Genomic DNA, 12,579 nt, shown 5'->3' with positions numbered 1-12,579 from the left:
CGAGGTTGGAAATAGCCGTGAGATAAAGGCTCCATTTGAGAAGAAACAATCACCAAGTTGTGATCTGAAGTGCCTAAAGGACCTCTCACTTCGACTGTGTACTTAGAAGAGTTGTTTGTGAGAAAAAGATCAAGCATATCGGCTGTATGATTAGGATTGTCTGGTATTCTTGTATTCTTGTAGGTAAATGAACAATCTGTGCAAAGTCATTAGTAATTGCAAAAGCCTCAGCATCTTGACCTGCCGAGTCGGAGTGACTAGAAAATGGAAGCCGGCTGGAGTTGTGAATATTAAAATCACCAAGGAAAATTACCTCACTGTGAGGAAAGTTGGACTGGAGAAAGTCAAAGAGCTCCAAGTGATTAGTGGAGTTGGGAGAACGGTAGAGACAACAGATGAATTTGACACAATGAGGTAGAGAGATTTTAAGCCAGAGAAGATCAAAGAGAGGAGATTCCAAATTGCCAAGTCTCTGACAAGGAATATCAGAACGGACAAATGCACAAGTACCACCTTTGAGGTGAAAGGAATCATACAGCGAATAATTTGGGCATTTGAGATGAGCAGTAGTTGAATCAACCGATAGCTGAGATTCTGTCAGAAAAAGTACATGTGGTTTGGCAGACTGCAAGTGGAAATGGACATCATTGAGATTAGAATTGAGACCACGTATATTTGCGAAATGAATTAGGAAGTGCTTGGGAGGTTTAGATCTTTTCACAGATAAGCTTTCTCTATTAGTTTGACAATTCATGGTGTATTCAATAGTAAGAAAAAATGGGTGGGACATGCTGTATGAAGTAATGAAATTTTTGGAAATGGCATGCACATGGTAAGAAAATACCCAGATCCTTGACATGATGTGGCCTCGGCAATGCTCCCCGCATACACACTACTGGGACTCCCTCCAGTCACTATCTGGCAGAGTAGAGGTAGCAAGATTATACACTAGCTGATCCAGAAGCCTCCTAGAGAGTTACCAATAGGTTCGGTCCGGTGTACATGGGGAAATACGGTATATCACAATAAACATGGTGTAAAGTGCTTTATTATTAATATATTTCATTTATGATTTACAATCCATGTTATGCCTTGAAGAGCAAAACACTAACTAGAAAAAATAAATATAATGCTTCACACTTGATCATTCTTGAGTTGGCAGTCACAGAGAGTAGCTCTTCTACCTAGAATCTGTCTATGGGTTGATTAAAGGCTAAAGGCCTAAGGGCAAGTAAGGTTCCTGGAGATGATGGTATATACCCATTAATTTTGGGGTAGGTGGGAAGAAAGTGCATTGAACCACTGAGATTAATTTATTATTTCATCCCTAGACTCAGGAGTTGTTCCTTTGATTAGAGAAGTGCCACACTGGCACTTCTCTAATAACTGTGGCTTTAAGAGCTAACTGAAGTAGGTAGCATTCTGACTTCGGTGGAAGGGAAAGTCAGGGAGGCAATGATAAAGAGTGTTTAACCACCTGGTTGGCTATTTTGACCAAGTCATTCGTGAACTAGATGTAGGATATAATTTCAATGTTATTTACAATTCTGATTACAGTAGTCAAATGCTTTGCTGAATTCAGCAAAGCATTTGACTTCAGTCCCACATGAGAGGTGCCTATATAAGCTGGAACATGATGGAATTACAGCCATTCTGTAATCCATCCTTAGATATTTTGTTGTGATTAACAGTTTTTCTTCAAGTTTACTATTAGTAATGGCCATATAGTGCAAGGAACCTAAGGCTTATGCTGCGCCAGCCAAAAAAAAAAAGGAAAAAAATAATATATAATAAAATTAAATAAAATAATTAATTAATTAATAATAAGAGAAAAGGAAATAGACAACCTGTGCATTTCCCTCCTCCTGTAGATAACTATCCAGCTGGCCTTTGAATTTCCCCATTCTGCCAGCCTCAACCACCCATGTAAGTAACTTAAGGACACCTATCTATATCCAGTCAGAGATATGGATATTTAGAAAATATCCATACCTCTGACTGGATAGAAAATTACATCTCATACCACATACTTACCAACTAAATGGAGGAAGATTTGAATTCACTGTAACCTTGAACATTCTTAAAGTGGAAAGGAGTATGGAAGAATATACATATAACGTAAAACTAAGGCAGATGTACTTCAACTGAAATCATACAGCAGACACATTTAATTCTTTTAGTACAGAAAGTTATTACAAGAACAAAGGTATGTAAGTAAATAAAATTAATTATAGCACTTGCATTTATTCAATTTTGAAAAAATGGTTGTCAAAGTCTTTTGTAAGTTCAATTCTCTTTATATGTTAACAGTTTTCTTACTTAAGAATTTTTTTTTTATAGCTATCTAAAGAAGACAAAATGGAAGCTACAAAAAAGGTGCAGAATGATGGTACAGAAAGGCCTGCCCAAGATGTGCAAGTAACATCTAGTCATATTCACGAATTTAATAATTCACTTAATATCATGGAAATTGACAGTAGTGAAAATGACATAACATTCAAGACTCCTCCAAACACAATTAAAATTCGTAAAAAGAAATCGCAAAAGGTTGTTTAAAACATATCCAGCTACCCGGCTTTAATTGAGGCAGCACAGAAGAAATATCTAAGCGGTGCATGGTTTCATTTGTGTAAAATACAATTTACAGATGCTTTATGCTCGTAATTTGTTAAAAAGAAAAATTCATAAAATCAGTGACCTGGTGCATTGGAAAGGTTGTTCATTATATTTATTGATGTATTTGATTTAACAGATACAAAAATCCACAGTTGAAACAGTGTTTTCCACATGACATTTGGATTTCAAAAGTTTTCTGTAAATTTTTCTATTAATTATGTGTATATGGTATCTTTCACAGTGTGAATTATATTTAAAAAAAAAAAAAACATGCAGTAATAATTTGTTTAATTTGAAAGGTTCAGTTTTTTTTTTTTTTTTTTTGTGATTCTCACATTTCCAGAATATTAAAATGAGCAATTCTCAGACAAGTTGCATCAATCATCAGATGAATGTTCCCACATGGTCCTAGAAAAACTGTGTGTTCAGAGTTAAAAATATCCCAAAGCAGAATAACAAATTCTTAAGACATATATTGATGAAAACAGACAAATTAAATCTTTAATTCTTTCTAATTGAAACAGTGAATGCCTGCATGGTTCAACTGTATGTAGTGATGAAGTGATATTTCATTGGTGCAGATATGTGAATCAGTACAATGTATGCAGGTACCTCCGTGGGCAGGAGCAGCAGTGCGTAGCACATGCTTCTTGATTAGACCCGAGTTTGAGCCCGTGACCACCAAATACGGAGGATGCAGAAAGGTCAGGGAATGACCACTGCATATTCTCAGAGCAATATGGCCTTAGTTGCTAATGCTCCTAAAAACCAAACAACAACAATGTATGCAATGGGATGTACAGAGAATCCTTATATATACATTGAAACTAACTGTTTTCCAAAGGAGGTGTTTTGCATGATGTCATGAGAAAGATGTTACATCTCTCTCATCCCCCCAACTCCTTTTTGGGATAAATGTGGCAGGAAGCACCTGTTTAAAAGGGAAATATCAAGCTTGTCATGTCATAGCCTCATCCAATATTTTCCTTATTTATAGATCATTTCAAATGATCCTTTGCAAAATTTTACTGGCCAATACCAGCTGGAAGTATTCTAAAACAAAAGCATGAGTTTCAGTTGCTGGTGGTGGTGCAGTTTTGAGACCCAAAGGTCTGGGATACTTTTCACTGGAATTCCCTTGTTTAAAAGTTTTTTTTAAATACAGTACAAACCCTCTTAACTAAAATCCTCCCTTAATCTTTAAAACATGCTATCTAGTGCCCATGGGCACTGGTTTGGTAGGCTAGTGTAGTACACCACACCTACCTGCTGAGTTGTATATTTTTTTGTTGTAAACTGTGTTTGACTAGTAATATTCTTTGTTATTTTTTTAACTTGCAGTACATTATTTAATGAAATAGAGATGAGAAAAGAAAGTTGTTGTTTCTATGAAAACCAAGTTAGATACTCTGGAAAGACTTGGTAAAATGAACCTTAAAAAAAAAAAAATCTGCTGCAGAACTCCTTGGTTCTAGACTTAAGTCAAAAAATCTAGCAAGTGAAGTTTTTCTCATGGTACAGACAAAGAGAATGGGAGGTAGTACCCTACTTTTCTAAGAATGATTCTATGGTTTTTTGCAGTAACACTACTCTAAATTTTGAAAAAAAAAATTCAGTGACGTTTACTCAGAAAATGGTGTTTTTGAATCATTTTCTAATGCTGACTTCAAAAATGACTTCTGTTTGTTTCCATCACATCGGGTTTCTTCAAAAATAATGAAAGGAAAATTTTTAAATTTCATTAATTTTTGGCAGAATTTGTGCACTGAAATTATAACAAAATGCTTCTTTTACCAGACTTATTTAAATACATGTTTAAAATACTTAAAAAGGACAGTGTGGTAAAAAGTCCACTAAATACCTCTCATTTTAACAACTGATCTATGATGAGTCTAAATTTAATTTCTTTGATTTTCTTGCAGGTTCTACTTTTTGGTCCCTCTTCAGCATCCAGCAAGTCAGCCATGACGCTGATATTCCACGTCTTTAATGTCTTGGTGAAACTTCTCACCCTGTTCTTCTCTAACGCTTTCTAGATTTTCTGAATAGTCAACGTGGAAGTGTAAAAAAAATGTACCTTAACGCTCATGTTACGGCCCAGCTTCTTGGTGTTTGCCAATGTATTTTCAACTATATTCTTGTAGTCTGGATCCTTGTTCCCTAAGTTCTCAACAATAGATCTGAAGCAGCTAATCCATGCTTATTTTTTTTTTTATTCATAATTCCCTCAAAATCTTGGTCCCTCATTAGTTTGAATTTGAGGTCCAACAAAATTACCTTGTTTTAGCTTTCTTGGGTGACCAATGGGAATTTAGTACAAAAGTAGTTGCAGCAGAGACATCCCTGAGGTAAAGCTTGCATAGTTTCATCAAACCAATTTTGATGTGGAAGGAGGGCAGTTTGGAGTCTACCAGTGGATTATGAACTACACCCCTTAAGAAAATGTGGTGGTGTGACTTGTGCAGCTTGTGATGAAGCAGGACAAAATCTGGTATTGTGGTGTATGATGAAATGAGGAGATAGTGAGAAACTTCATACAGGTATAAGGGACATTTATAGGGTTGTATAAGAATTACCAACAAGGTCATATTACAGAAGTCAATACAAGTTGCTTGGGTTCCGAGTGCCAAGCGATAGTGACAAGTGATTTTCTCAGTGATTTATAGAGTGCTCTTACCAAAGAAAAAGTTTTGTTTTCTAGTGTCTTTTTTATTTACTTCCAGTGGTTCTGTGCTTAAAGTCTTAAATAAGAACACAGAAAGGAAAACAACCTTTCTTTATTTTATATATATATTTATTACTAACAAACAATTAACTTCTGCTCCTGCCTCCACATGGTGGGGCTGGTAACCTGGGAGAAGAAACTCACTCCCCCAGGGGGTTGTTTCTTCTGTTGCTACGATGGATAGCAACAGAAGAGACAATTACGAATCTCACTCCAGCTCCATCAACCAGGGATGATATAACTACATCCAATGCAAAGAGGCAGAAAAAAGAAGGAACTGAAAATCCTGCTCCTCTTTTTCTAATTCTGCACTCTTGACAGACAACCCACTGAGTAAACTTTTCTCATTTTTAATCCAGAAATGCTTTGAAAATGTGGCTGGCCCTCCAAAAATGGTCCAAAGACTCCAAATCTGGAGACCTAGTTGAGATGAGTGAACATAAACACCCAGAAATGCTGCTTAGAATATCTACATTTGGTGGAATTCCCACAAAAGTTACCCCCATATGCCACCTTGAACTCTCCTTAACATTTCAGAGGAAGAGATCATTCAAGAACTAAACGATCTAAATGCCATATGAGAAAGATGAAGTATTTACTCCTACTTGAACAGTAATTCTCACATTCACTACACCAACTCTGCCATTAACCGTATAAGCTGGATATTTGAGATGTAAAATTAGACCATACATTTCTAACCCAGTCCATTGTTTTAAGTGCCAGAAGTTTGGGCATGCTCAAGCAGTCTGCAGAGGTGTACCACCTGTGGTTCATAAGAGCACAGACTACTACTGCAATGCAGTGCTGTCCAAATTGCCAAGAAAATCATTAGGCTTAAAGGAGTGCATCCAATGGCAGATAGAAAAGAAAATCCAAAACTACGGAGTTGAAAACAAAGTGCCATACCATGAGGCAAAGAAACAGTTTTTAGTGTCCACTGAATTGCCTTCTAATGCTTCAGTTGTACAAAAGCCACAATGCTCTGTAACAGTATAGACTGATTTCTTAGTTCCTCCAATCATGTCAATATCTGACTTGGCAAGATCAGTCCTTTCCTCACTGAAAGAAAGAAAATTCTATGCAACAGCAAAAGTCTTTCAGTAAACACACAAAAATTAACAGAAAATGTGGTGTAACTCATGCAGCTTGTAGTGAAGCAGGACAAAATTTGGTATCATAGTGTATCATAGAATAACAATGAAATAAGACAGCAAGAAACTTCAGACTGGTATAAGGGATATTTATAGGGTTGTATAAGAATTAACAAAAAGGCCACATTAAAGAAGTCGATACAAGGTGCTCAAAAATATGGTCACATGACATCGGTACGACTTGCGATCCCCTCAAACAGGTAAAGAGGCCTGGCTGTGGTGAACCATGCTTGATATAAAGGGGTCTATACGATTCTGTGGCAACAAATCTCATTCTTCCACCAGCACAGACCTTAACTCACTAAGTGACTGAGGAGTTGGCTGGCTGTCGGTGTGCAGTGTGATGCCCACACAAGTTCAATCGGATTTATTTAAGTCTGGATATCATGCTGGCAGTGTCAGTCATTCGATATCTTCAGTTTCAAGATATTCCTCTGCCAGTTGAGCTCTATGTGCAGTGCCATCGTTATGCATTAAAAGAAAATCTGGGCCAACTGCACCCCAGAAAAATGTGCGCATAGGGTTCAAGACCTCTGCACAGTTACAGTCACCTATTAAAAACATGAGGGTTGTGGCTATTGACAATTGGCCGACCGGGCTAGCCGAGTGGGTAAAGTACCTGCCCGGCAACCCAAAGGTCGCGGGTTCGATTCCCGCCTCGGGCTTGGATCAAAGTACCGCAAAAACCTTGGGAGGTGCAATATGGCCACAGAAGCCGATGCGCCAACAACTACCAAATCAATCAAGCTATTGACAATTCATATTGCCTCTGCCGTAATTGTCTTTTTTCTCTGATGTTGGAGGGATGGTACCACCTTCGCCTCCAGGTAAATTAACATCTGGAATCTGTGTAGGCTAAAATGGTGCTCATCACAGAACAGAACTGTACCCCATTTAATAGTTCCTATTTGAAACAGCATGGCAGAGCATGCTCGGGAAATCATTGTGTGGTCATTATTTTGAGTACAGTTATATTATGAAGCATTAGCAAATGATTCAAAGAGAGCATCAACCAAAAAAAAATTATTTCCATAATCGAATTATTCATTGTTTAAGTTTATTTGAAAGTTGAATGATGGTTTTTTGTTTGCTAAATTTGTTTAATTTAGCAAACAAAAAATCTTAAAGGATTATATAAATCGTAACAATAAAAATTTGAAGGTACATAGAATTTACACCTCTGTTACAGCATCATTTTATTTCATTTCCTTTGCAAAGGTTTTATTGCAATGCTTCTCTAGAGTTGAGGACTATGGAATTGCAAATAAGCTTCAATGGGCCCAATATGCTGAAATTGAGTCGATCCAATTTTCTCTCTCGTTGCTTCATATCTCAATAAGGGTGGAGAACTGGTAAGAGGTGATAGATTCTAAACCCTTTCCAAAAGAATAGAAAAGCATATTCTCAAAACTTGTCAGTCTGACTTCCTTGTGGAACAGTGCCCCAACATCTGAATACACAAAGGTAACCCAAATTTCAGTATTTGCCAACTGGGAGCAAGTTGCTAGCATGGTGATGAGATGCAGTGTGTTACTATATTGTACTCTGAAGTGTTTGGCAAACCTGAGGTGTGACAATCACATGACGAGTAGCTGTGATGTGTGCTTAGTGTAGCTGTTGGAGGGAAAGGGATTAACTTATTCTCTTGACATTAGCTACAAAGGGCCAGAGAAATATTCTAATGTGCTAAGATTTTTAAAGGAATCAGCTGCTGTTTGGGAACTACTGCAAATTTTCTGTGTGGCAGTAGGTATGAAATCGGCATTGGACCAATAAAATGCAATTAGTGGTGAAACTTTTGCTTTTAATGAAATTTGGGACTGCTCGATCACTAAATACAAACAAAAGTCCATCCAGTGGGAGTCGTACTACAACATGTGAGTGTACATGACAGTGGGCATTTTTACCTTAAAAAAAATATATATGAGCATTAGCATTAGTAGAGGCATATGATGCAAGAAAGCAAGCTTATTCAGCATCAGCCAAAAAAAAAAAAAAAAAAACAACCACTACTCCCATTTCACCCCTCTGTTCGTTCGAAATACCTGTCCAGCTGAGCCTTAAATTTGTTTAGGCTATCAACTTCAACAACAAGCGATGGGAGTCTATTCCACAAACCAACTGCCCGCTGGCTAAAGGCAAATTTCCACACATCTATCCGACATCTGTCCTTCCTCAATTTGAATTTATGCCCTCTCAGTTGATTATTCTGAGCAAGAGGAAGAATCCCATCGGCATTGAGCATGCTCAAGCCATTCAAAGCCTTATACACCTCTATCAGATCACCTCGCCGATGCCTAGTCTCCAGGCTCTAATTTGCAAAACTTAAGCCTTTCTTCGTAAGAGCAACCCTTTGTTCCATTCACTAATCTTGTTGCCCTTCTCTGTACTCGTTCCAGCAGCTCTACATCCTTCTTGAAATGAGGCCTCCAGACCTGTATACAGTACTCTAGGCGTGACCTGACCATTGCCTTATACAAGGGAATAATCACATCCCTGTCCTTTGGCATATATATATATATATGCCAAAGGATTAAAATAGCGAAAGATACTTTTCAGTATCATTATATATATTGATATATCTCATTAAATGAAAACAGTAAATTAAAATCTGACATTTAAAAGCCAGTTTGAATTTCACAACAATCTCCATAGTGGGGAATAATCATGTTACTAATCAAGCTGTTTATGAATTAAATCTAACTACTAACCATGAATCATATTTTTGAATATGAATGATTTGCCATAAGACATGAAGGGATGTCATAGGAAACAATTTCTAGATAGCCTATGGCATCCAGATGTCACTTCACTAGTATAAAGGGGTCCATGGACTCATGTTTATGCCATATTCTGGTGCTCCCAGCAGAATCTAGGATTTGGCACTGCACAACATTTTTCAAATCTGCTACTCTTGGTGTTCCTCAGCCCATATAATTGTACTTTGCAAACAGGAAGGAAATCTGGCTCAATTGTCAGCTGCGATACCCCATGCCGACTTTTGTGCCACATTCAGTTACTTAAATCCGCATCCACCTTGCCCATTGTGGCACTGAATTGCATGACACCTTACATATCTGCCCACTTTATTTTGCCATTACTCCATATCATGAAATGGGTAAGTGTATATTACACAAAAAAATTTTACATTAGAACCTCAAGATATAAAGTAATTATGAATTACTTACCTTAAATATTTGATAAACCTATCAGGAGACAAATATATCGTTATTCAAATCTCAATTTACAGGTAACAGTTATAAGCTTATCTCTACAAGTTGTGATCTATAAATCAAGTGAGTCCTACTGCCGTTCCAGGTGAACGTTCGGCAAGCATTAGGTTTGAAAGCATTCACAATTTGTGAGAACATAGTTTTTTGCAATGTTATTTTATTAAATATTGATACTTAATAGTGGAAATTGTAATGGTTAAACAAAATTGCAACAAAAATATGATCACTTGACTCATGCTTTATATATACAATGATTTGAAAAGTGAGCAGGGTTGATATTAGTGGATAACTGGAGGGAGACAAAGAAATGGAAGACCTGCAGCTAAGAGTCTGACAGTTTTTATGGGTTTTTTCCATCACTGTTCGCCCCAGGAAACACTAATACCCCAAAACCACTAAGGATGCACTTTTTTGTCACCCGTGATTTTTCGTTACCAATCATCATCACCAATTTTCAATCCACTGCAGGATGAAGGCCTCTCCAGCAACTTTCCAGTTCCTTCTGTTTTGTGCAATGGCCATCCATTAACTACCTGAAAACTCATGAATTTCATCTATCCATCTTCGCCATTGTCTTCCAGGTTTTCTTCTAGCTCCTCTTCGGTACCATTCTGTTATTTTCTTAGTCCATCTGTCATGTCTTCGAGCTATGTGTCCTGCCCAACACCATTTTAGTCCTTTTGTTTTGATAAGAATGTCCTTTACTTGAGTTTGTTGTCTAATCCATGTGTTTCTCTTCTTATCTAATGGTCTGATTCCCAATATAATTCGTTCCATTCTTCAGAAGGAGCAGCAGTGCGTAGCACACGCTTCTTGATTAGACCGGGGTTCGAGCCTGTCCCCACCAAATACGGAGGATGCAGAAAGGTCAGGGAATGACCACCGTATATTCACGGAGCAATATGGCCTTAGTTGCTAATGCTCCTAAAAACCAAATAACAAACAAACAGCATTTATAAGTACACCATCGCTATTCTTCAGTTTCAGTACAATTGGTCTTTCTGTACTCATGGCTGCTGATTTAAGTCTTTTGTTTTCCCTTAATGCTTGTTCTACTTTTCTTGTGTTAAATCTTATGTCCTCTCTGAGCCTCTTTCTAATGGCTTTGCATAACTCAGTATATAGGTGACCCCTGCTTAACGCTGATAATTCATTCCGTAAAAACTGCGCTAAGCGAGCGCAGCATTCCCATAAGGTTACATATGTATTTGTGAGTTGCGGTCGGTGCCATAGGATATTTCCTAATCAATAATAAACGGTAGTGAAAAGATGCCAAATGTCGGTCAAAATATTTAATATTCAAATATTTGTACATATAAAATATTCTGTATTACATACTTATATAATTATGTAGTAACTACTTATGTATCAAAATTAAAATCATGAATTTAATTGATCTAAATTGATTTAATTTAATCAAGAAAAATGTGTCGATTTTGGTACTCTTCGAAATAAACTAAAAGGAGTATTAATTTTAAATCCGGCCGACCGGGCTAGCCAGGTAGGTAAAGTGCCTGTCTGGCAACCCAAAGGTCACGGGTTCGATTCCCGCCTTGGGCTTGGATCACAGTAAAATGCAAAAAAACTTTGAGAGGTGCATTATGGCCATAGAAGCTGATGCAGTAACAACTAACAAGGAAAAAAAAAAATTTTTAAATCCCCCGCAGCGTTACCACCCAACGATAGTCAACTGATCCTTTGCCGCTTTGAAACCTGGCATGTTTTTTTCTTCTTTCAATATGAAACTTCTTTTAGACATTCGTTTCCACAAAAGTCCTGCTTCATCTATGTTAAAAACTTGTTGAGATCTTTTTTGAAAGTTTCGGCTCCTTAATCTGCACTTATGGCTTCTCCCTGGATTTTAAATCTATTCAACCAGCCCTTACTAGTTTTAAGTGGTTCCACAGTGGGTTTTCTTACAACTTGTTTTTTTTTAGGTGAGTTTTCTTCAGATATTGGCTAATCAATCTCTCTCTCTCTCTTTTTTTTTTTTTTTTTCTTTTAATAATATTTAACTTAACTGAATTGTGCATTGGATATTATCTTTAATAAAATTAGTCAAGTCTTTCCATTTCAATCTTAATAGCTGGCCTAGCCCTAGTTGCTTGCAGTGGCTATCTTTCCCACTGCTAAAATTAATTCTTTATTTTTTTTTTTTAAATTGTTCTTGCAGTTAAACTTGCAAGTCCTAAATTATGGCACACATCCGCTTGTCTTTGACCGGAATCGATTCGCTTCCAAATGTCTAATTTGGTTTTCAAATTTAGTCTTTTTCTTACATTTATAGTCTTCGTACTGCGCTCAGACGTTGTTTTTTCATTCTTATCGGCCATTATTAACTGTTCGAAAATGTAACTGCCTTGGTTGCATTAATTATGATACAATGTTCAAGTAAACTGCCCGTTTCGCACGATGTCTAATACGGTACTGAGTGATGACTATACTTCGGATAAATGCATATAATGCAAATATTACAAGCAGTATACTTGGTCATTTTTTAAAATGTTGATCTCGGAACTACGTAACAAGTCACTGTACTGCAATTAAGTCAGCATGGGAAACGTTTTAATGCTGTTTTGGTATTCATTTTCAAGATGTCAACTCCAACAAATGAAACGATTTCGTTAAATATGCCAAAGATGTGACAGCGTTACAGTCAGATATGGGTTATAATATAAGAACAGCGTTATAGCAAATCAGTGTAAAGTGAACTGCGTTATAACGGAGGCCTGCTGTACTCAATTTTCTCCTTGTCAGTGTTTATCTTGCTTGAGATGCTGTCATTTGTCGCCTTCGGTTCATCATAGCAAGTATTTCCTGACTAATTTTTTTCTTCTTTGGAATTCTTTTTCTC

At 37.0% G+C, this 12,579-nt stretch overlaps 1 protein-coding gene across 1 annotated transcript in view; it reads left to right on the top strand.

The window, feature by feature from the left end:
- Positions 1-2,773, top strand: part of LOC150091425 (MKI67 FHA domain-interacting nucleolar phosphoprotein-like) — an 86,748-nt gene extending 83,975 nt beyond the window's left edge. Inside the window, exon 5 of the mRNA XM_090383839.1 lies at positions 2,341-2,773. Within this exon, the coding sequence (XP_090239965.1) occupies positions 2,341-2,556 (216 nt within the window). The 3' untranslated portion in view covers positions 2,557-2,773. The remainder of the gene's footprint in view (positions 1-2,340) is intronic.
- Positions 2,774-12,579: the final 9,806 nt, after the last annotated feature.

This window comes from Mastigoproctus giganteus, chromosome 1 (assembly GCF_048544385.1).
Source record: "Mastigoproctus giganteus isolate SK-2022 chromosome 1, ASM4854438v1, whole genome shotgun sequence".
Taxonomy (NCBI): Eukaryota; Metazoa; Arthropoda; class Arachnida; order Uropygi; family Thelyphonidae; genus Mastigoproctus; species Mastigoproctus giganteus.
This window is presented reverse-complemented; position numbering and strand designations above follow the sequence as displayed.